The 23,891-nt window shown below is 38.0% G+C and overlaps 1 protein-coding gene across 3 annotated transcripts in view; it reads left to right on the top strand.

Moving 5' to 3' along the window:
- Positions 1-20,259, top strand: part of SLC24A4 (solute carrier family 24 member 4) — an 89,961-nt gene extending 69,702 nt beyond the window's left edge. For 2 of the 3 annotated variants that reach the window (XM_048305407.1, XM_048305406.1), the window contains exons 13-17: positions 8,658-8,824; positions 10,217-10,331; positions 11,502-11,614; positions 12,235-12,300; positions 13,899-20,259. In XM_048305407.1, the coding sequence (XP_048161364.1) occupies positions 8,658-8,824; positions 10,217-10,331; positions 11,502-11,614; positions 12,235-12,300; positions 13,899-14,051 (614 nt within the window). In that variant the 3' untranslated portion in view covers positions 14,052-20,259. The remainder of the gene's footprint in view (positions 1-8,657; positions 8,825-10,216; positions 10,332-11,501; positions 11,615-12,234; positions 12,301-13,898) is intronic. The other variant, XR_007204040.1, reaches the window with a different exon arrangement.
- Positions 20,260-23,891: the final 3,632 nt, after the last annotated feature.

Here is a 23,891-nt window from a genome sequence, read left to right as displayed (position 1 = left end):
AGGTTGGAAAAAATGTCAGAGATTATTGAGTCCAGCCATTAACCCAGTGCTGCCGAGTCCATGCTAAACCATGTTACTAAGCACCTCATCTGTGCTTCTTTTGAACACTGCCGGAGACAGCGATTCCACTGCTTCCATGAGCACTCTGTTCCAAACCTTGACCACCCTTGCATGGGTTGGCAAGGAAGACTTTTAAACTGAGATGTTTTTAACAAGTTTTTGGATACAAGTTTTGATTAGGGTAGTGCAATCATTCATTTCTTCTTACGTTCCAGATGGCTTTTTTATGAATAAAACATAGATTTCAGATTAGAGCTTCCTAAGCGTGTGACATTCACAATAGACAAAATGCTCTGAACTAAATAGGGAGTTATTACGTATGTCACTGGTCTTCTTTAAATGCAGTTTTTCTGCATTTTTGAGAAAGTCTTTAAAGATAAAGTAAGGTTCAACAGGCCAGAGTGGAACCACTGGTGATGCAATTCATACTGAAGGGAGCAAAAGTTCAACATGAACTCAAGGAGCTGTGTAATAGTGATTAAGTGATTGTATAAAATCCTCATCATTACCTTCAGGTTTTGTCACTCCTGTTGTCGGGCGATGATTATCAATTGGTTGGATTCTCATTGCTCAACTCATATATTCTGAGTGAGAATTCTTTTATTTTGCTTTCAAAAGCACCACTTTAATAAGTTTGGTGAAAATGTGAGGACCCAGCATCATGCTTTGTTGTTGTTTAAGTACTGTGGCACAATCAGTTGCCTAAAAAACTCCTGACATTTAAAACTGGCTTCAGGGAAAGGTAGTTTGCAGTTTCCCAGAATCCCCTCTGGTTTTCTTTGGTATATTTTCTGTCCAGGAATAAGGCACGTACATTTTCTAAAGATCAGAAGTTCATGTATTTTTTCAGTACTGTAAAGTGTTCTGTGAAGGATAAGCTTTCAGTTTTCAATTGGACTTTCCAATTCAACCGGTTGCGGCGTCCTAAGTAAAAAATTCACTCTAGTATTTTGGGAGCTGCAACTGCAATGGCTGTGAGTTGGCCCAACCCCTTTTTTTGTGCTGTTTTGTAGTCACATTTTCTAGCCTAGTTTGGCATTTGACTTTCTTTCTTCAACTTGCATGTTCTAGATACTTTTGCAATAACAAGTTTGTTTTTTCCGAAACAGAAGTAAATGTAAGGGAAGTGTGAAGTTTCATCTCTGAGTGATTCACAGTAATTATTTGCCATCTCAAAATGCATCTTTTGCATTTTTTTTCTTTTTTTTATCCTCTGTCAACAGGAGTGCTCAGCAGTAACTGTAGGGCTTTAGCAAGCAGAAATAGAGAATACAGTTGTCACATGAAAACAGTCTCAAACAGTTTCAGCATATATCCCCTTTGTCATGATGCCTTTTCCTGGTCTTAAAATCAAGAGTCCAGCACGGTTAGAAGGGAAAAAGGGATTTTACCTTGGTATTTATTTTAAGGATCCTTAGGTGCACCACGTCCAGGTCAAATACACCTCGATGCCCACTGCAATGCACACCCTCAAAAGATCTGGTATAACATTATAGGTCTTACTAATTAGCATATCTATCAAAGATTCCCCACTCAGAGGCTTGAATGAGCCCCCTTCCCCAAGGAACCTTCCCCTGGATGGTTCTGTCTTAGTTTACAGAATGTGTTCTGGAGAGGACCTTGGGGTCTGGGGCACACTATCCTCTACCTACGAAGCTTCTAAAATGTTCAGTCTCCTAGCTTAACAAACAAGTCCAAGAATGTAGGCAAAAAGCATTAAGAATACAGAAGTTGTAAAAAGGTATAAAAGGGGTTTAAAAGAAAAGGCAAAAAATCATCATGGCATCAGTCAAACATCCAGAGAGATTTACTCCCAGGTGTGGGTGTGGTTCAGGCCCATCCTGAAACAGGAGACAACATGCAGTTTTTGTGGAAGCTGCGTATGATATCATTCAAAGAGCCTTTGCCTTTGGTTTCTGTGTGGGAAAAACACATTCTCTTTAAAAGAGGAATTTCTTTCTTGACCTGACCTTTAGACTATGCTGAATATCTCCCAAGAGAAAGGCTCATTTGAAGCTTTACAATTTGATTACTCTACAGTTGTTTGAAAACAGATCTTAAACTTATAAAAAAAACCCCCACAGATCAGAACAAAATAGGATGAAACTGGGCAGGCATATGTTGACAGCAAAATGGTGTGTTAAAGCCCTTGCATAGCGCAATGGTCTTTTAGAGCCCAGACTCAGAAAAGCACTTCTGTGCAGCTCTTAATGGATGCTTAAACCCCTTCCATTGTCACATGTTCTGCACCCTTTAAAATACTCTGTGATCTCAGCTCCTGATCATTTCACAGGAATGAAGAACTACTTCTCTTACAGGATTGGAGCATGGATGCATTATGTAAGTCATGATGGCGTTAGCTAAAACAGGAATAATAATTCCTAGAGCTAAAACGAGATGGCAATAAAGGAGATTAGTAATCCTATCCATTTTTGTTTGGATCCAAAATAAAAAGATAGCATGTAGGATAGAACCAAAAAAAAAGTAACACTATCTACTTAAAGCATTTAAAATGTTTGTACTTGGTCAAAACAAATGTTTGTCTCAATATTCTTACTCCGGCCATGATTTTATGAAGAAACCTGGGGAAGAATGAGACAGGACAAGTTATTGTTCAGCTGATTTCACCTCAAGGAACTTCCTGCTCTTGGTGTAAAATTTTGATTTGAAGTTCCTTAGTGGGTTTCTTCTTCATTAACCTAATGTCTAATTGTCATTGAATCTTTGCAAACATATAACACCCACAACATCCTTTGGAAAGGATTATTATTTTGTGAAGAATCTTTTACTTACTTTGAACCTGGCTCCTACTTGCTTCATTTAATGTCTTCTTTTATTGGAAACATGGTAGACAAGTAAACCCAGTGTACCTCACTTGAACACTCAGGATACTGCAGCACTTTGTTAAACAGCAAGGTTAAAACATACAAAATAAACCAGGCCAAAATCCAGCCAAGTCTAACAAGGTATGGGGAGTACCTCTGTTCAGTTACATCTTATTTTTGTTGAATGTTGTCCTGTATAAACGTATTGTACCTCTGAGAGAAAAGCTCGTTTCTGGGTACTGGAGCAAATTCTTGTTTGTAGACCAGTTTCCACTGTACCAAAAATGTGTATTTAAGAGAAAATTATTGGTATAAGTCCAGATATACAAAGTGTGGTAAAGGCACAGGCTGCAAATAGAAATTCGAGTTGTTTTGGACAGATTTCATGGTCTGGAATTTGGAACTTGTATTCTGGAAAATGAAACTTCCGAGAAGAATATCAGTAGGTTGAAAAATTGTCTGTTTTGGATGAGGATGAGAAGAAAAACCTTGGTATTTTCCACAGGAAGAAAATATTTCCAAAGGTCTGTTGCAGGAGAATTGCAATAAAAATATTTTAATATGTCAGCTGCCCACTTGGAAGGCTGTCAAAGACTGAGCCTCTTTGGATGCTGTTTTACACACTACACAGCCTTTTTCTAGTGTGATAATTCAAAGTCTCTTGCCCCCACATTTTCTAAGGGAAGTTGCAGAACTGAAGTCAGTGTTAATTTTCCTAATGAGAAATTGAAAGCTATTTTCTGACAATTTTTTTTTTAAATTTTGCAACAGACATTTTTCTGTGGAAAATAATTGTGATGGAAAATTCACAATGGATCTTGTTTGTTATATCAGTTTCAGTTGTTTCTATACTGAGTACCATACTTAGGAGAAAAATTTGTAATTCACTGTTGTGTTCTGGATACTGCACATGACTAGAAATTAATTAAGTTTTCAGATTGTCTAATTTACTTATATTGAAGTTTTCCAATCAGTCTGAACTCTGATGAACAGCATTTTCTAACAGAAATTTGCTTGCTGTGTGGGTTATTACAAAGCTCCTAGTGTAGAGGCATGTGTGTTGCTTTTACACTTTTTCAAGTTGAGAATTGAACTGATATTGAAAATAATATGTGGGTATAAATACATCTTTGTAAATATAAAGCTTAATTAGAACCAAGGAGACGGGTGTTTTGAAAATCATTTTAATTGGAGAAAAAACAGGTTGGTTTTTTTTGGTTGGTGGGTTAGGTAAAGAGATTTTAAAAGATTAAAAAGGAATTTAAAAACTTTAAAAATTATTAAGTGAAGCATGAAAAAAATTTGCAGCAATAATCTTTTTAGGTGAGCCTGGATGTGCCTCATTTTTCCTCTAAGTTTACCATCAACAAAAAAACCCCTGGAAAAATAGCAATCAATAGTTAACTTCAGGAAGCCTTTCTCATTTCAATTAGAGAACACCTTTCCCAGTTTTCAAGTTACCTTAAGTAAGAGATTTATATGAATTCATAAACATACAGTTATGAAAATCCTGTGTGCCAATTAGATTCATGCCTTTCAGGGATGTTACTCTGTTTTTAGATCAGTCAGCTAATCATTGCTTTGTGTAAGGAGATGCGTCTTTCACTTGGGAAGGTTTAGGCGTGTTCTGAAGTAACTAATGTATGGAGCTGAGATCTGTGCTTGACTGACACACTTTTAAAGGGAAAACTAAGTGGAAAAGCTGTCAAATTTAGCTAACTACACCTAATGGTGTAGTTACAGACTCTACTCTTTTTCAGTTTAAACTTGAAGAAGTGTTTTCTCTGCAGCTTATTTACTGTGACATGTAATGGGCTGCCTGCACTATGTGCCTTTGGAAGTTCAGTTTCAGACTAGCACTAGCTAGGTCCCGTGGACTAAACGCCCATTATTACTTGGAACACTTGTAATTTTGTGCCTCTGGTTCAGCTTTATACCAAGGAAATGTTTATTGGTGTGATACAAGGCTGATCTGTGTTGCAGACTAAAATAGAGTAAATTGCAAACCCAAAAATATGAAGTGGGGTCAGTCATCACATTTGCTTCAAGAGTACACTTCTGATCTAAAGGTAGACACAAATGTAGTTTCACACTTTTATATTGAGCTCCTCTCAGCACTCTTTGAGTGTTGCAAATAGGACTGTGTTTTTTCTGTAAAAAGTGCTTTCTTTAGCACCTTAAAGAAATACTTGTTTCTTCTCAGTGCTGTGATGTATGTTTCTGTCTTTGTTCGCCAGGACACTATCTGTATGTGAAAGTAATTATTGTGAGCATAAAACATCTGGAAAGATGACTAGCCCAGGAATGTATTAAAAATTAGAAAAGAGCTCTTTGTTGTAGGGCTGCCACTTCATTTTCAGAAACATTGTAATCAAGCTCTTTTGTAATGATACCTCTCTGAAATACTGGCATGCTTGGCTTCCAAATATCTGTGGAAACAGAAAAAATGGATGTATGAAGTAGTGCAAACAACTTCTTGCAAAAAACCCTTAGTCTTCTTGTTTTACAGCAGAGTGATGTGAACAGAATGTAGACCAGTGTTTTTTTCTGTAATAAAGCAATATTCTTTCATTATTGTTGTGGGGGGAGGGGTGCAAAATACTCCTTTCCTCTGTTATATGGGTTGCTGCAGGAGCCTTTAGACCCAGGGCTCACAGGAGTGGGTGGTACCACTGTTAAAACTACTGTGCTGAGGTCTTGTAATGAGACAGAACAGCTATTTATTGAATAATGGCCTTAATGGGAATGATCATTTTCTTCCTTGCAGATGTAGTAGGGAGCTACTCAACAGTTGTAAAACAGATTGTCATGACCTATAAGCATACTTCACTTTAACCTCTTTATCATTAAATCTTTTTAATTATTATTTTTGAGTGGGTGGTCGAAACCAAAACAACAGAACAGCAGAAGAAGTACTTTGAAAAGAACTAAAAAAAAAATTATCTTCAAGCTGTGTATTGATTGTGCATTCATCTAAGCCGTGTGAAATGAATAAAGTCATCAGTTTCCTGAGGAAATAAAGTCTCACTTCATTGGGGTTGCTGCTAAATGTACTTAAAGTCTTAAAAACCTGCCAAGTTACAACATAAGAGTAGACTTCTTCAGCACTGTGTGCCACACAGGTTCCATGACCCAGCATAGCAGGAGCTGAATAAAAAGGCCTGAGGCAAAACAAAGGCCAGATACACATAAGGTTTTGTATAAAAGTTTATAAAAGCTAGAAAACCAAAACACAGAAGAGCAGACAATATAGAATGTGTCAAGTACGCTGCTTTGGCCATGGTGGTTCCGAACTGTTCCAGGCTAACTGCAAGTGGCCACTCAGCTTCTCTTGTTAATCCAGCAAACCCCAGAATTACACACAGCTATTCCCCAAAGTCTCAAGCCTAGCTGCCAATGTAATGAATGCAAATGTCACTCCTACCAACCCTCTAGCTAAGCAGTTTCAACTCAAGACGTTGTGTAGGTAAAGCATCACCACTAGAGCCAGGAATTTTAATCTGACACACATCCATTCAAACTCAGCAAAGATAATGGAAAGGCAAGTCCTCCTCTACCAGTACTTAGGTTTTCCTAGAAATGAACAAGCATAGCTATGCTGGTGGTAAGGGACTATGCATTCTCAGTTAAACATTTGTTTAAGTAATTCAGGGTACTAGATAGGATCCCAGACAAGATGCATATTCCCCAGCAGAGGCTGAGTGCATTTATTCTCTCTTTGTTCTTAAGGCAAGTCTGTTTCTTTTATTTATGTTACTGAAAAGAGAAATGGCACTGCCTATGTGTAGCAGCACCAAAGTCAGTCAGATTACACCAACACAGATCAGAATTGGATCCATAATTTTTTCAGTCAATCGTCCACTGACCCTGCATTTGGAGTTACGTGCTGAGGATATTACTGGCCTAGACCACGCTGACTTGTTGGACTATGAACCAAGCTTAGCCACTTGAGTAGACAAAGAGTAAAAATTAACTATCTAGGAATCTTTAAATAATCCAAACTGTAACAAATTAAGCAGGACCAGGTATAAATTACCATAGGATATTTCGTAGAATATTTACAGGGTTGTTAAGAAGTAAAGAGAGAAGTGAGCCAAGAAGTGTCATTTTCTGGACAGAACAGGTAAAAGATAAGTGTTTTAAAAAACATCTGTGCAGCACTATGTGTAACCAGAGGGGAAAAGGGTCTTTCCTGTGAAATCTGTAATAGATCCTCAGTGACATGTAAGATTCTAGCATTAGAAATGACCCCGGGAGACTTCATTTTTAGTAGTAGTAGTAGTAGTTTTATGCATTAGAAGTTCCACAGCCACAAGCTATAAATGGGAATAAAGAGCAAAGCTTAGTCTAAGATTTCGTGGTGAGTTTATGACATCTCAGAATTCACAAGGAAATCTCAAGTTAGGAAGCTGTTTCATAACTCAAGCAAGAAAATTTAGTTCTAGAATATATACAAAAGTAAATGAATAAAGAATTGCATTTGGACTCATCAAATTAAATTTGACTAGTAAGTAGCCTCATAAATGATAAAAGTATTAGTGATTTTTAAATGTTTAATATGAAATTTCATTGCATCCTGGTGCAAATTGGTCCAGAAGACTGAGTTCAATTCAATTAAAAGCACTAACAAAAATTCCTGTTAAACAAATCTTAAATCCCAAAGTCTTTGCTGAAAGAAAATTACTGGTGAAATTGATAGGAGCTGGATATTAACTGTTCTTTCTAATGTAGCTCAGTAACTTCACTGGAGGATGTGCCAGATAATTTTCTTCAGTGTGATCAATGACAGCATATTTTAGTAGATCTCAAGCATAGCATTATGAGTTAATGATGGAAACCCCTACTTAATTCTAGCATAATTCTAGCATAATTCTAACGCAATGTAAGGAAAGCCCAAGCCAAAGTGGCCATGATGTTGGCTGGGGTACTTTCACTTAGCCTGATAGATAAATTTGTTATCCTACTTGAAGGATACGGCATGAACTGTATTAATAGCACCCCATTTATGTATGGCCCAGTTATAAATAATTCTGTTTTATATCTTGAGATTACATTTGCAATGCTGTAAATTTAAAAAAAATGACAAGGTGTGTACCTGTCTTCAGCGATGGCAGTTCTCGCATATTTCTCACCAGCTGATTTTGGAGAGCTGTACAAGGGAAGTCACTACATTGTTTCCTTTTCCAGAAGTTTTCTTTTACCATCTCAAGGTGGTGCTGATGGAGAGACTTAACAAATCTAGATCTTCTAAGTAAACTTCTGCCCAAGTTAGAACAATGAGGCATGTGAAAAACAATTGCCATGTTCATAGGTTGGGTCTTGTGCTTCTGTTTTCTGCTGTACAGAATGTACAAGTTATTTTCACCACTTGGATTTTGATATTCCTATTCAGGTGAGGGGGTGGGGTTTTTTTGGTTGGTTGGTTTTGTTGTGGGAGTTTTTTTTAAATACTGGATCAGTAGTAACACATTTGAAAGAGCAACAAACCTGATTTAATTTTGGTTTTAAAATCAGCTGTGATTTTAAATCATTGTAATTCTTCCCTGGATTTTCATAGACCTTGGCAGGCTTAAGTATAAGAAGATTCTGGATGTGCATGCTGAACTGGGCTGAAAGTGACAAGGCCAGTATAGTTGAAAGGTACACTGGAAAATGAGCTGGCATGCACGATTGTAAGCATCCTTCTGGGATCATCTGCTCTGCTCAAACCGGTGTAACTGAGCCTGGGATAGTGATGGGAAAACTTAACTGTTTCTTTCCTTTGTCCTGCAGATGGAAAAATGAACAAAGTTAAATGGCTTTTGACATGGCCATTGATATTTGTGCTCTTTACCACAATTCCAAACTGCAGCAAACCACGCTGGGAGAAGTGCTTTATGCTGACATTCGTCTTGTCCACTCTCTGGATTGCCTTGTTCTCCTACTTCATGGTGTGGATGGTAAGTGTATGTACCAGGACTTGGTACTGAGTGAAATGTGCATCTCAAAGTATGTAAAAATCTTCTGTGCATTTGTTAAAGAAAGCCATGTAATTGTAGGGCAGACTCTTCAGCTCGTACTGTAATTATTATAATTTTAGCTTTCTGCTGCCTTTTTTCTGCAGGAATAATTGGGTCTTTACTGTATAGGGCCCGATACAGTACAGGAAGGTACTGGAGAACATCTCTACTTTCCTCAAATGCCTGTCAGGCACCTCTTTATGTTTCCTCTCATGAAGGATTGTGTTTTCTATATACATTTTGCAACTTTCTGTATAATTCTCGCATTATAAAACAATTCTCTAACATAGACTGTGTATAAGAAATTCATATGCCAGCCAAAGCCACACATTTATATGATATGTCATACTCTGTACCTTGGTTCCATATGTAGCTATCCCTTTCACAAATGAGAGAGGTGCTCATTAAGGCTGCAACACATACTGCTTTAAGAGGCGGCTGGACTGTAGTACCTTGTTACCAGTCTCAGCAGGAGAATCATGGCCCCTTCTATTTCTAGGTCTCTGCTTGCCCCTGAAGATGAGGTTTGTCAGTGAGTTCCTAAAATACAGCTATTCTTTAGTGAAGGGTCCAATTTTCCTCATGTGATCAACTGTCAAACTATTTCAAGAAAACAACACATAGCCTAGAAGACTTCCATCTTTAGCAGTCTCAGCAGGGAAGCAGCTGTCTGTCCCTGGTTCAGTCTCCTCTCTCTCACAAGCCTATTTCCTTTTAAGCTGCCTTTTCTTGATGTTTTTTCAGCCCTCTTTCGATGTTCCAGCTAAATACAGTTCCCTGTCCTTTCTAAGAGCTCTGCTGCAATCTTCAGTGATTCCCTAAGCTGTTTTAAAGCTGCATCTGGAATATCAGACGTGCTCACTCGAGATTATATTAGAAGTCATGCAAGAAACTAGTTCCTTCTTCATGTGTTAGGTTACAATAAGTTCTTTCTATCTCTGCCACTATATTACAATATAATACTGGTTGCAGCTCTTTTGAGAATAGAACCAGTGAGAAATCTGCCATTTGTGGAACCCAAAAATACCCCAAGCCCACACACTGGATTATGTCTCCTTAAAACATCAGTATGTCATGTAGAATAACAGGAAATTGAGTTTTGTTTGTTCATAGAATGTTGAATAATAAGACCCAAAGTCCTTTTCCTTTGCACAGCATTGGTTTTAGGCTGGTTTTTCCACAAGTACTTAATTTGCAGAAATGGATGAGTATTCTGAGTCTGTTCCTGTTGGGGTCCACACCAGAAATCAAAGTTAAGAGTATGCTGCAGCTGTATTGGAATGAGGAGACTTTCTAAATAGGATAAGTTAATCTACCTTCCTCCTTGTTCAGGTGACTGTGATTGGATACACCCTTGGGATACCAGATGTGATCATGGGCATTACTTTCCTGGCTGCAGGAACAAGCGTCCCAGACTGCATGGCCAGCTTAATAGTAGCAAGACAAGGTACTGTGTCTGCTGAAGCATAACTGCAGTCTTACAGTGTGCTCTGTGATTTGCTTCCTCCATACACACAAATTGTCAATGCAATTTTATCATTTTATTTTTATTTTTACTGTTTCAGCACCTCATTAAAAGCCAAAACACTTTGCTAATATTGTGAACCAAAAAACTATCTTTTGCTTATTGGGACTGGGCATTCTAGCATTCTAGAAGGTAAATCAACACTCAGATATCCCATGCATGGTATGTATCAGTGAGGGTAAAAAGACAAAAGTTGCAGACGAAACTAGAATATCAGCTATTAAAAATGACATTGAAGAATATATACTGACCAGCACTTCTCCATGTAAAGCTTGTACTGATTTCTAGAAGACCTCTCAAACCCAAGGAAGTGAAGTGTTTTAAGAGAATCTGGTAGAAGTGATGTTGCTCCAGGCAGAGTTCTCATCCAAATGCAGGCCTCTTTCCCATTGGAACATAGGAATAACTGCACTGCACAGAGTTTTGGGTTACTGACAGCTACATCCTCCTCAGCTGTCCATTTGAAATTGTCAAAGGCTTTCTAATTTATCTTTAAATTTTGATAAAGTTTCTTTATGTTTCTTTTTTACTTGTAAAATGCTGGTAGCAACATCTCTTCCAGTTGTTGAAAAACATTAAAGCTGGCAGTGTGTTCCTCTGTACAGTAGTAGATTAAGAAAAGGACCTAATTTTATTCTTTTCCACTATTTCAATTCCCACAGCCTTTTTTTTTTGTCAGATAGTGACATCTCCAGCACACATCTTTGGGCAAACAACAAGGGCTTTGCCGTGATAAATTAGGTACTCAAAAGCCCCACCTTTGTAATTTGAAATAGGAGTAGTGCTGTTAAATATTGCTTGCTTGAAATGTGTTACATATTTAAAGTATATAATTTTCCATGTTGGCATTATTTATTGTGTGCAGAATATTCTCACAAAAACAGTACAAAAAAGTCTTCAGAATTATTATGGAACCACCTTTCCACTAAATTAATTTGGCATGTGTTACGGAAATTATCTCCGTACCTCAGATACTCTGGGCAGTTCAGGGGGGATTGGATCAATGCAGATCATTCCCCTCCAGTACACAGAATAATGGCTGAATACTTTGATTTTATCAAAGAGTTGTTTTTGGTTTTTTTTTCTCTGTAGGCCTCGGTGACATGGCAGTATCCAACACAGTAGGGAGCAATGTCTTTGACATTCTGGTGGGACTTGGCGTTCCATGGGGTTTGCAGACCATAGCGATTGATTATGGATCAACTGTATGTATACATGACAAATCTTTAATTTGCACTTCTATTTTTTAAAAATCCTAAAAAGAAAGCATGCAAATAAAACAAGTTTAAAAGAAAAACCAACCTGTTGAGCATGTTATTAGTTGCTAAATAAGGTGTTACTTCTTTGCCAAGGAACCCAACGTTAAGGAAGCAATTCGTGTTCCACAAGCTGCAATTAATTTCCAGTTGGTCAACTGGAGTACATTACACTGTGTAGCAAAAAAATACTGCCATGGATGGAGCCATTGTCATGGCTCTATAATTTTCTTACTATGCAACTTCCAGTAAACCTGTCTCTATGTACCTTAGTATTTTTGTCACTAAGATCAGAATAACAGCATGTCTCTCTTCTGAGGATTTTTAACATAAAATCCATTATAAATGCTCACTTCTTTTTAAATGGAGATGGGATTGCTTTGCATTCGGATTGATTCCTTGATCTTCCTGTTCTTCATTAGGATACATCTATTAAGCATTTGCATAGTTTAATGTATATGAGGCACTATTCAAAGCAGAAGGTGGACTTAAAATCAGTAAATTGATTTTTCATCTCCAAAGCACAGTTATATGGTCAGCATTTTAAAAGTCTTTTCTGATTTCCACAGGTTAAAATAAACAGCAAAGGATTGGTTTATTCAGTTGCACTTTTGCTAGGATCAGTGGCACTTACCGTAAGTATTAGAGCATCTACAAGTATTCCAATTTGAAAATACTTACTAGGTATTTACATGTTACAGAAAGATAAAATAGAAATATTTAGCGTTGATTCTTGTGAAGTATCATTCTTCTAACAATGCCACCAGTTGAAGAGCTACCATTGTCCTCAGTGAGGACTGAAATCTGGCATTTGGTGTAAGAGATGCTGGATATGTGTAGGTGTAATGGATTTCAGTGGCAGTGTTTAAATTGTTGAATCCAACAGTACTTCTGTGGTCCTGTGTCCATACCCCAGGCCTGTCTCTACTTTGTGCTGAGAGAAGACCTGGTGTGCTTAATCACCCTTTGCCTTTGTCTCTGATTTCCAAAACCAGCCTGGACTAATCAAGTGCTGTAGCCTAAACCCTTAATGAAGACTAGTCTGAGGACTGTGAACCCCAGGACTTGGAATAGACATGCTAAATGTCACTCAGCATAAGACACCCTTGTAACACATGACTTCCTAAGGTGAAACAATAATTCTGTTTGAAAAGTCAATTTTGCTGGTACTTAAGGTCTGATCCTTCTTGACTCCCAGGTAATGCTCTGTAGGAAGAATCAAATCAGGTATAAGGAATCAAAAAGGTATAAAAATATCCACTTATACTAATGTCTTTCACTGACTGCTTGTGGAGGCTTTGTAGAGGAGGGGGTCACCACTGGAGATTTCACACTGTTGCATGACTAGGTCTTACAAAGCTTCACATCACCTGTGCATGACTTAAGTGATAGAATGACCAGGGTGACTTAAGTGATAGAATGACCAGGGCTGTTCACTCTGCTACTAACTTCCTAATGTGTCTGATCTATAAGGTGTGAGAGCGTGTTCCTTCCTTTTCTTATCCCCAGCCTGCCATACTGCACAGTGCCTGTGGAACAACACAGATGTTCTGTAGACATTTGTATCTGGTGTTGCTGCATGGATATTTTTTATCAACACTTTGGGGGAAAAATGGGAGGATTATGCAGATGTGTTACTGTGCTTTTCTTCATGCTTTTCTGAAAAGAGTCTTTTCATAGCAGAAGCCAGATCACCTGAGTTTGAGGCATCTATTACTGTCTCATTTGTTCTGTTGAGTATCCTGATTTGCACAGACCCTCCCAGCAAGCTCAGTGGAGAGTTTTGAGCAAAATAAGTAATAATTCAGAGGAACTCAACACCATGGAAAATAGATGCCTTCATGAGGACTTCATTGCTTTTCTACCTGTAACTTGTAACTCCCTTTAGTTCTGGAGCTCAGCAAATCAGCAAGGAAAGCACCTCTTCAGAAGCTGTTGAAAGAATGGGCATTAGGTGTACTGCTGTGACATAAGGGATCTGGAGGAGAACACTTGAGGGAGGACATTCATTTAGTTTAGTTCATAAAATATTTTGTGAAACAGTCATAGGACAGCTGAGAGTCAGAACAGGGTCAACAACATATGTTGCCTTTCTGATCTATAAAATACTGAGAATGTGTTTTTGTCTTCCTACAAGATCTCTAATTCAAAATACTCTCATTTTTAGCTTATAATGGTTGTTTCCAAAAGTGTCCTTCAGAGCTTAATTAACTGACACTCTGTTTGCTTGCAGGTGTTTGGAATCCATATAAATAAGTGGAAACTTGACAGGAAATTAGGCATCTACGTGTTGCTTCTTTATGCTGTTTTCCTGTGTTTATCTATAATGATAGAGTTCAATGTCTTCACCTTTGTCAACTTCCCTATGTGCCGAGAAGAACTTTAATCCACAACAAGGAGAGAGACTGAAATTCTTCTGATTACACATGCTGTAAATCACAGGAGGCATTTCACATTTCTACCTTCTTTCCATCAGTAATTTGAGTGTCATTCCTGCTTCATCAGCTAACAAGCACTTTTACCTATACGGAAGGAAAACATACCTTTCTTTTAACATGCTAGCTGAAGGCAACCAAAGCATTTTCCTAACCTTTGGATATTGCTGCTCAGTCATAAAGCTACATGGATCTTACACAGAACTCTAAAAGGACCCATTTCTGGGCATTCTGTTGTGGTTTTCATTCTCCTTTTGCAGACAATCAACCACCACCATCAAGGTTAGCAAGAGAATGGGAGAAAAATCTTATAGTTCTTTTGGTTTTGACATTTACTTTCCATGGAAGGATAAGAGGCAAGTTCAGAACCTTTCTTGGCTCAGTAAGAATATTTAAACTACAGGACCAGAAAGTCCAAGGCACATATCATGGCATGCACTGTTGAGGACATCATTTCCCACTTCAAGTGCTCTGCTTATAGAGAAACTACACTGACAGTTTTTGATGGCAGTGTTGGATATGTATCATTCTGTTCAATGAACAATGTGGCAGAGAAAGAAGAGGAAATGGTTGTATGTTGTATCACTTGTGATGATGCACACTAGAAGTCAGAGTATCTGCATACTGAAGAAGAGAATTTACATGCAGAAATTCATACTTGAAAAATATGTTTTATTGTTAATGAGGAATGCTGTATACATAAATATAAACTGACATTTGTGGAATATTACACCACAAGAAAAACTTTGCATTGGCCATTGTAAGCCCATTGTGTAAATTTAGAAGAAACGAAACAAATAAAATGTAACTGGGTGCTCAGTAACTATCAGTTATTGTTATCAGCTGGGAGTAGTAGCTGAACACAGTCCAGACTTTCTGACAACAAAACCCACCCTGATTATGATTTGGTTCGATTCCGTTTGATTGGTGGGAGGAAGAAGCTCATTTCATCAGTTGAGAAGCTGGTGTATTCTTTACCATTTTTTCTTGTTCCCAGAAGCTTAATGAAGATGGGTGTCTGACACGGAGCAGTGCAGATAAGAATCACCCTGACAAAAGCAAGTCTGTCAAGAGAATGGGGTCCTTGATTTGATTGCATGCAAGTTTTGAAGCATGATATACTTATTTTTAACCCCAAGTAGAAGCCAAGTTTTGATATCCTTTCCACCAGCATAAATCTGATATAAGGAATTACTCTGGATATAATTGACAGCAAGATCCAGCCCAAAGTATTAAAATAGTGGGTAACATTCCACATTTTAGCAGTGATATAATTGTAAATCACTGAGACAGCATATTTTGAATTGCTATTAAACTTCAAAAATACTTCGAAGCTGTATGTGAATGATCACATAAAGTTTCTAAAGAAGCACAGTTACCTTTATACATAGATTTTTTAAATTTTTTAATGTTTATAAACCAAACCAAACCTATCAACTGCCAGTTGATGCGTTTTTAAATATATTAATATTTTCCATTAAGACTCTATCTAAAAAATTGTGTCAATGAGAATATACTATAAAAACTTAGCAAATAAGCACTTACTCAGAAAGTTCCTTCTTTTGACATATATGACAAATAATTATGTTTAGCCAGGTGGCATGCAGAATACTGTTTACACCAGGCAATGAGTTTACAATTAAAACTATTTTTTAAATTATTTTAGAATAAATTAAAGAGTGTATCCTGCTGCTGGGTTTTTTTTTAAGAATTGGGTCCATTCAATGTCATTCTGAAGAAAAAAAGAGTAACACATTTGTTATTTGCTTTACATTTTGTTACAAATGTCAGTATTAGTATCCATTTAGGGTTTCTTACCTTAATTAAACAGTTATGTCGTTAAACTAAGAACTAAAAATGGGCACAAATACAGCATTACTAAAATGCTTTATTGAATAGGCAAGAACGGCAGTAAACACATTTTATCTCAAGTATGCCAGTGACCCCATTTCCAGGCATTCACAACATTTTTGCTGCAGTATGAAGCTGAGGAGATGGAATTCATGTTCATCTTTGAGTCTTCTGTTGCAGAAAGGCTGTGAAAATGCAGCATACTGCTGCACCACTGTAGGAGCATCCCTCTCTAGGAGCATCATTACTCTCTCCCCTGCTGTCTTTCAGGAAGATGGTTTACTGCTGAAAATCTGGTGATAACTTAGATTTGAGACTGAAAGGGGCAGAGAGAGAGGCTGAGTAAATGGGTTTTTTCCTATATTCTGCTGTTGTGTGGTCTTGGAGAACTGTCTCCAAGCAAACATTTGCTCTCCTGTGCACAGTTCAGGCAGCTCAGTTGTTTTTACATAATAGTAGTTCCAAAGTCTGGTTTTGAATGCCTAGTGATCAGCTGAGTTGACAGGGATGAGGGCATCAAAGTTTATAGTGCCAGATCCAGCAAACTGTACTGTACCTTCATATTTCTGAGCCAGGCAACTTCAGAAGAGTATGGGCACCAATCTTTTCTGTAGCAGCTGACTCAGCCCAAATATGCACAAATTTTGTTTGCTAATTCCCTAAGTCCTTCACACATCATGTGGAATTAGTCTGCCTAATCTGAGTATCACCTGCTCCAGAAAACCAGTGTTGTGTTTTAGCAAGAAACAGTCTCAGAATCCAGAACAACCCTTACAACATGTGGCTGGTTCCTGTAATCTACAGCTCTCCCTGAGGCATAGACCCACTTCAGGACAATTTATATTGAATTCTAATACTGCATTTCATGGGGTATTCTCATCTGCATCTACTGCTATGAGACAGGTATCATGCCATGCTTATCATTATAAATAACATTAGCAGGATTCTCCTTTGACACCACCACATGAGCAAGGATGTATTGTTTGCCAAAGAATTATGAGATGCTGTGTTAGGGCCTTGATGACATGTAATCATATGAAGTAGTTCATGAAGTTCCTAAGTAGTCCTTACCCAAATGCTAAAATGAATAGTTATACACTAAGCCGTGCAGGTAAACTGAATGGTCCAAGAAAGATCTGATTGACAAATTGTTGTATTTCAGATAAACCCTCATCAGAATGTATCACTAATTCAGGAGGCTGATGCCGAGTAACAACAGACTAGTCCCTTTCATGTGTGTACAAAAAAAAAGAAAAACATTAGCTTGTGTAGTTAGGAAACAATTACAAATTTTGCCATTTTCTAGTTAAGAAAAGGAGTCATTTGTGCTTGGCTCTCCACAGTTAGCACAGTTCTATACTGCAGCTGTTCAGATTGTATCTATAAAATTTTGTAGCCATTTTGTTTTATTAACCATTGCAAAAGATAGCTGGCTGAGTTTGGAATGTATGTCACAATGTTCTGTAAGTTAATGTTCAGCTCAAGAGTGAAAAGAAAGCTGGTGGATGTGAGAGAGAAAACTGTTAGTGTGATCTGAAATTTGCCAGCATACTAACACTGAAAAGTAATACAACTCAGAAAAAGATATCCCATATCCAGCAAAGCTTAACTTCAATAGGTTTGATTCTATTTTAAAGCTAAGCATCTATCCAAGTGCCTTGCTGGATTGTGTCCTAAGATGACAGCGGAGCATGGTTTCTGGGTTATCATATTCTGTTCTTTCCATGTTCTGTTGGTTTTGTAGGCTAAAGATTTTATTTCTTTTTCAAATTAAAAGGTTTGACCAGAATCGGTGGACTTCTGCTCTGCTGATACCACTCTGGATTTCCACTCTTGTAAATAAGAGAACTCGTTCCTTGTCTCAGACTTCTAAACTCTGCATCTGTCCTATGAGCAGGATCAAAACTGAGTTACAGCTGGCCAAGGAGGACTTCTAGCAGCTCTTTTGTGCTGCAGTTCCTGTGGAGTAGCACAGTCCCATGTAGACCCATGGGGTGTAATCCTGTCTGTAGCAAGGAACTGGGAGTTTGAGTTCAGCAGTGTTTGATTCCATTTGTTTACCATAACAATTGTACTGCTTTATAAAGTATTTCTTGAGTAAAGATTTCAAGCTCAGGATCTGCATGTCTAAATCTAAGAAGCTACAGATACGGTTACCTTCATGTCTCTTTGATGATCTAAGGATTTCTCTCTGGGCTGAAGTCTAGCCTAGAAGAACACCTAAGTCTTCCCAACAGGTACAGCATAGTCAACCATCTTCCTTCTGGCTCAGTCATTGGCGTGCCAATTTCATTTTGTTTTTATATGCTTGCGCAGCTGTAACAAACAAAATTAGCTTCTGGATTTAGATTATACTTGTGAACTTTCTGTCAACATGTAAACAAATGGTGAAGGTCTTTACTAATCTAATACTTAGCAGTTATAGAGAAGATTCTATTCTGTCTTTGATTTCCTTTGTGACTCTGCTTTAATTACACTTGTTTCTATTAGGTGTTTGCTCTAGTTACACAAATGCCTCATGAGTTTTGTTGTCTTCCTTTCTTGGATTTCTTGCAATTGTAATGCCATTGACTTGTGTCCTCCTGTTAGTTGGTTTTGGTAGAGTTCTTTAAGCTGTAGAAATACTGTCTGATTATTCATGCCAAGGAAAGATCAGACATTATGTAATATGAAACAGACACTAAAATAACTCTGATAGTAAGGTGAAACCAAAGAATCTTCCTAATTGAAGTGCATCACCTTTGAGCATAATGTTCTGTCGTTGCAAGCCTCAGATCTCTCTGTTATTTGTGTTTAAACACTCAGAAGAAAATCTCTGCAGCTCATGCATTTACTACACAATTTTCTTTTTATTTTTATGAGTCTGAATGCCACATTTTTCATTTTGTTGGATGGTGAGATTTATGTGATGGTTACACAGGTAAGTGATAGTGTTTAGTTCCAGCAATTCTGTACCAAACCCATTATTATTCAACTGAACCATTTGGAACAGTCTGTATGCAAGTGATCAATGTCCCTCTGAAGAAGGGAATGTCATTCTACTGGTGTGTGCATTCCAGATGCTGACCTAATGTGTACATGTTTAAAAGCCTCCTTTTGAGTAACTTGAGCATACACTTTTCTGCCATTTTCCCATGTGTGAGGTCCTGATGGTTTTTCCCGAGATGTCTATGCAATCCTCTACATGGCTGTCCTGACACGTGAGATGTGTGCATCTGCTTCTCCACGGCCCGAGATGTGTAGTGATTGTGGAAATCTGTTCATCATGAGGTTCTGCTTGCTACCATACAGTGCACTGTCTGAAAGAAATGAATGATTATGGGAAATTAATGCCATTTGGATATTTTCTTAGAAGAATTGCCAGTTGGAATTTAATCCCGTTTATTTTTCTTTTTTACTTGCACAAAGAATGTAGGCTGTCATTGCTGTCCTATCACTGAGATGGTCTTGATAAACCTGAATGACAAATAAAAGACAAATAAAGATTGGTTTGTAGCACTAGGCATCACCATCACAAATTCTAAAGGTAGCAAAATATATGAAAACCAGACAGATATACTCTCTAGAAAGATTAATAACAACTGAGATGCTTCCTTTCAGAGGTTTTTGTAGAAAGATTATGGCCTTCATTCATATACCAGTTATGTATGCAAAGAAAATTTGTAAATCTGCTTCCCCAGCAACACCTGTGTTTCAGATGGCTGTTCCTGCAGCAAAGTTATGACCAAATTCTTGACTTCACATTCTTGGGAGTGGTGCCAGTGTTCATTAATGTCCTGGTAGCTGGCACAAATTAGTGTCAGTGGAATTGAGCATAGAATTTGGCTCATGGTATCTCCTCTGTTGCAACAAATTATTTGAAGTCATTTATGGTCACTGAAATAACTTCTTTTAAACCTTTTAAAAACCCGTGTTTCATACTTGCAGGCATTTGCGGTGCACCCTTCAGAAGTGCATCACCTCTTTAAATATTACAAAAACTTTCTAGAACTGCTTACTTTGAAAACAGAAGGGGATGGGTTTGTAAACTAAAAACCAGAAATCTCTCATGTTATTTTTTCAATGACTGTGACCTTATGCACTGTGAATGCTCTGTGATATGGGGTCCATTGTACAGATAAATATGTCATGAAATCCAAATGGATTTAATGTGATAATTTGTTACAAAATGTTGGCATGATATTTGATTATTTTTGTTGTGAGAATTTTAGAAAATAGTTAACTCAGCATTTATAAAGATTATAGCAGTCAGTATTATAATGCACTATATAAAAATATGTACACTATCAATAAATTATATAAACAAGAGTGTTTGCTGGTTTTCTTCTCAGATGATTAGTAGATGTGAAACATTCTCATATATATTGTTGAAAATCTAAAATTTCAGGACCTAAATAGGATATGTGCCTACACTTTTTTGGTGAAATCTGGACCCTGCTGAACTGAGGGACAGAAGGTCCATATTCTGTGTATTCCAGGGAGTATTGCCTGGATCAAGCCGTTATTTGGAGTGAGTTAAGTGTATCAGTTTGATTTGCAGCAATTCTGAAACACACAATTTGCTCTTTTGGGACTGGAAAACTGAGAACTCAGTTTGCCGAGAGCACAGGTTGCTGTACTGAGTCACTGATGGAGAAGCAATTCTGGCAACCTCAGAAAAACCCCTGCATTTTGGCTGGCTCATCCTGTGGTATGTTGGTGTCCAGCAGGTTCACACTGAGTACTGCATGCTGATGAGAGGCTGGAAATAAGGTCCGAAGGCCACACAGCACTGTTTTCCTTTCCCGTTCCCTAGGCTCTGGAGATACTCCTTCTCACCCTTGATTGCCCATTTCCAGCATCCTTGTAGTCCAGTTCAGGGTCTGCAGAGACTCCTGGTATATTGTATGTAGTCTGTGGTACAGTCTGTGCTGGGCTTAGGAAAAGCTTTAAATGCAGTTCTTGGAAAAAGAGGAGCTAAGGGTTTATTTACTTCATCTTGTGGCCTGGTGTATTAACAGTTTCATTAGACAAGAGTCTTCTTGTGAATACTCCCAGCCAGTTTACTACCAAGAGATGCAAGTTAAAACAAAGCTTGATCTTCTTTTTCTTAAGCACTGTGCATGAGACTGGAATCCCTACTCCTGTATAAACCTGTCATTAGCCACTGTGGTCTTTTGTGTATCTACAGAAAAGTCTTATGGAAGAGTAGGAAAAGAATATTCTGCATTCTTTGAATTTTGCACAGGAGTTCATTCTTTAGTGTATGCTAGGCTAAATTTTTGTAAGCTGGGGAAAGCAAAAGATTCCTTCTTGTACATGGAATTAACTTTTAAGAAGCAGAGTCTGAATGTGAAAAGTACCTCTTCGTTTAATCCTTCCATCCTTGGCACAGTGACCCGTCATGATCTGTTATGTAATAGGCTCTATAAAAGGCACATAATCTATGGATTAGTGACAATAGGCATGACAGTTCCTAAGGGCTCCCATCACATGCCTATTATTGATGCAGCCTCTCCCTGCTCTATGGAAAGCAGAACTGTCGTGTAATCTGGGCATATTCTGAAAGCCCTTTATTGTAGCTCAAGTGCTCATTGTACTTAATGGCTTCCCCCATAAGCCATTTTTAAACCTTTCCAACCCAGCTGCATAAAACTACAAAAAAGGGCTGCAGGATGCTGTGGCTGAAAATGGAAAGGGTGAATCAGTCCTAGAAGAGATATGAATTCCTCCTGTTTGGCTTGGATTTATAACAGAGGAATGTCAGTTTGAAGTAACTGGATATTATTTCATCATTTAGCTTTTGTATAATTATTTACTTCCAAAGTCTGATGCTAGAACTCATTGTCGCATACTAAACCTGTCAAATCTCTGGCTCAAGAAAACACCTAGTAAAGCTTGGACAAAAATCATCTTCATTTTCATACTTTAAGTATTTTACAGAAATGCTGAGTATTTTGCAGAAAATATGAGACTTCTAAAATTAAATTTGGTCAATATCTTTAACAAAAATTTCAACAGTTTCTGAAAAATTCAAAAATTTCTGAAACTGCATTCTTTACATTGGAAATAGTGTGAAAGAGTTCACTCAAATCACATGAAACTGAGATAGCACCAAAATACTGGAATTTTATATTCTGTATTTTTGCCATTTTTTCCTGAATCTTTTTAATAGTTCTAGTAATTTTGTTTCTTCTTCCCTAAAAATATCATGAGAATTGTCTAACTCTCTTGTGTTCTGCATTTGCAAGATCTTAGGTCTTTGCCTAGGATGGCTGCCTCTGTGTGAACAGTTTTCTCCATGTGAGCAGGTCCATTCAAGCAGCACATCTTTGCATTTTTTGTCTCAGCAAACCTTTTTTGTTCCAGCAAAGCAAGGGCAAATGCTGAGTGGGCCTGGTCCCTGCTGGATTGCAGGGGAGGGAAGTGGAAACTGGGGTAGAGTTGAATTTGTGTGACACATGTAGGAAATTGTTCTCATGCCAATACCTGAGGTGCATTTCAAAGGTGCCCAGCTGGTGAACAAATCTAGAAGATCTTTTTTTCTTGGACCTCTGAGCCCAGAACCCACAGAAAGATTCGGAGCTGAGATCTGACAAGTCTGCAGTAAGGGATGAGTGAATCTCAGCTAACCAGTTTCTCTAAGAGGACTGAATTTTTTATTGAATGAGTTCGTTGTGGCCTGAAAATGACTCCAGGAGTTGGAGCAAGGAGAGCCTTAATATTGCAAAAAAGAGCGGTACAAGATACAGTAGCTGAAAATTTAAAATTTTTCAAATTTTATTAGCAAAAAATCAGGTGTGAATTTAAATATTATCAGCAATTAAGTACTAAGATTCCTTACTTAGAAGGGTAGTGAATTTTCCATTTTGCAGTCTTTCATTAAGGCTCTTTCCAAGCTAATAGACTTTCTAAGATAAATCCTTGTAAAAGATAGAAGATAAATTTCCTAATGTGAACTGAAGCTACAGTCTTTATAAAAAAAAACCCAAAAAACCTGGGAAAATTTTATCTTGTGTTACATTGAAGGTGTGACTTGGTGATGGTGAAAGTCTCCCTGACTCTCCCTAGCTCAGTGCCAGCAGAATTGGCTCTGTGTTCTACACTGAGGTCTAGTTTCCCTCCTGCCAATACACTGACAGCTCCCTGGCATTTGCATTTCTGCTGTGGACTTTGTGGCACAGTCTATTTTCAGAAAGCTGAGAAACTCCTTCTAAAGATAAAAGGGGCAAAAAGTTACTTTCGTCTCCCACTCCATTCCATCCAATTGCTTTTCTCCACCTCGTCTTTCTACTTCTGCCTTTTTTTTCCATGATGTATTCTCCTAACATCAAATATTTCTGGAGCAACGGGGCTGCCAAACAGGAGTGCCACCAGCTCTGTCTGACAGCACATCTGTCAGCCCCCAGCCTCCACAGCTGGTGTGTGTTCGCTCAGGTTTCCCTCACAGCAAGCACTCGATCACTTCAGTAACTGCAGGTCAAACGTGCACTGAGCCCGGCTGGAGCTTCCCGGCGTGGATAGCCATTCATTTGCCAGCAGTCACACAACCTTATCATTAGCTTTTGCTTTAACTGGGAATGCTTTTGTGAAGCTGTCCTCTGCCAGTGTTAGACATTTCATTTTCTCAGGTCCTGTGTAAATGTAAAGGTTTCCAAGCTCCATCTGGTTCCAGTTACTCAAGCAGTAGAAATACACATGCTTCAGGAATTTGCAGACGGAGACTTACTGCTTTGCTGCCTTACACAATCCTTTACAAAGTTCACTATGCTCCGTTGCCTTCTGATATACCTGTAGTCTGTAAAACTATTTCCTCTGAAACTTACTGAGGTTAGAGAAACAAATAAGTTGAAAGTGTCAGGCCCTTCTTTCTAATAAGGTTAACCTGTCTGCACTACTAAATATGGCTTTATAACACACACGCACACACACACACACACACACACACACACACACACACA

The sequence above is a fragment of the Corvus hawaiiensis genome, chromosome 6 (genome assembly GCF_020740725.1).
Source record: "Corvus hawaiiensis isolate bCorHaw1 chromosome 6, bCorHaw1.pri.cur, whole genome shotgun sequence".
Classification (NCBI taxonomy): domain Eukaryota; kingdom Metazoa; phylum Chordata; class Aves; order Passeriformes; family Corvidae; genus Corvus; species Corvus hawaiiensis.
This window is presented reverse-complemented; position numbering and strand designations above follow the sequence as displayed.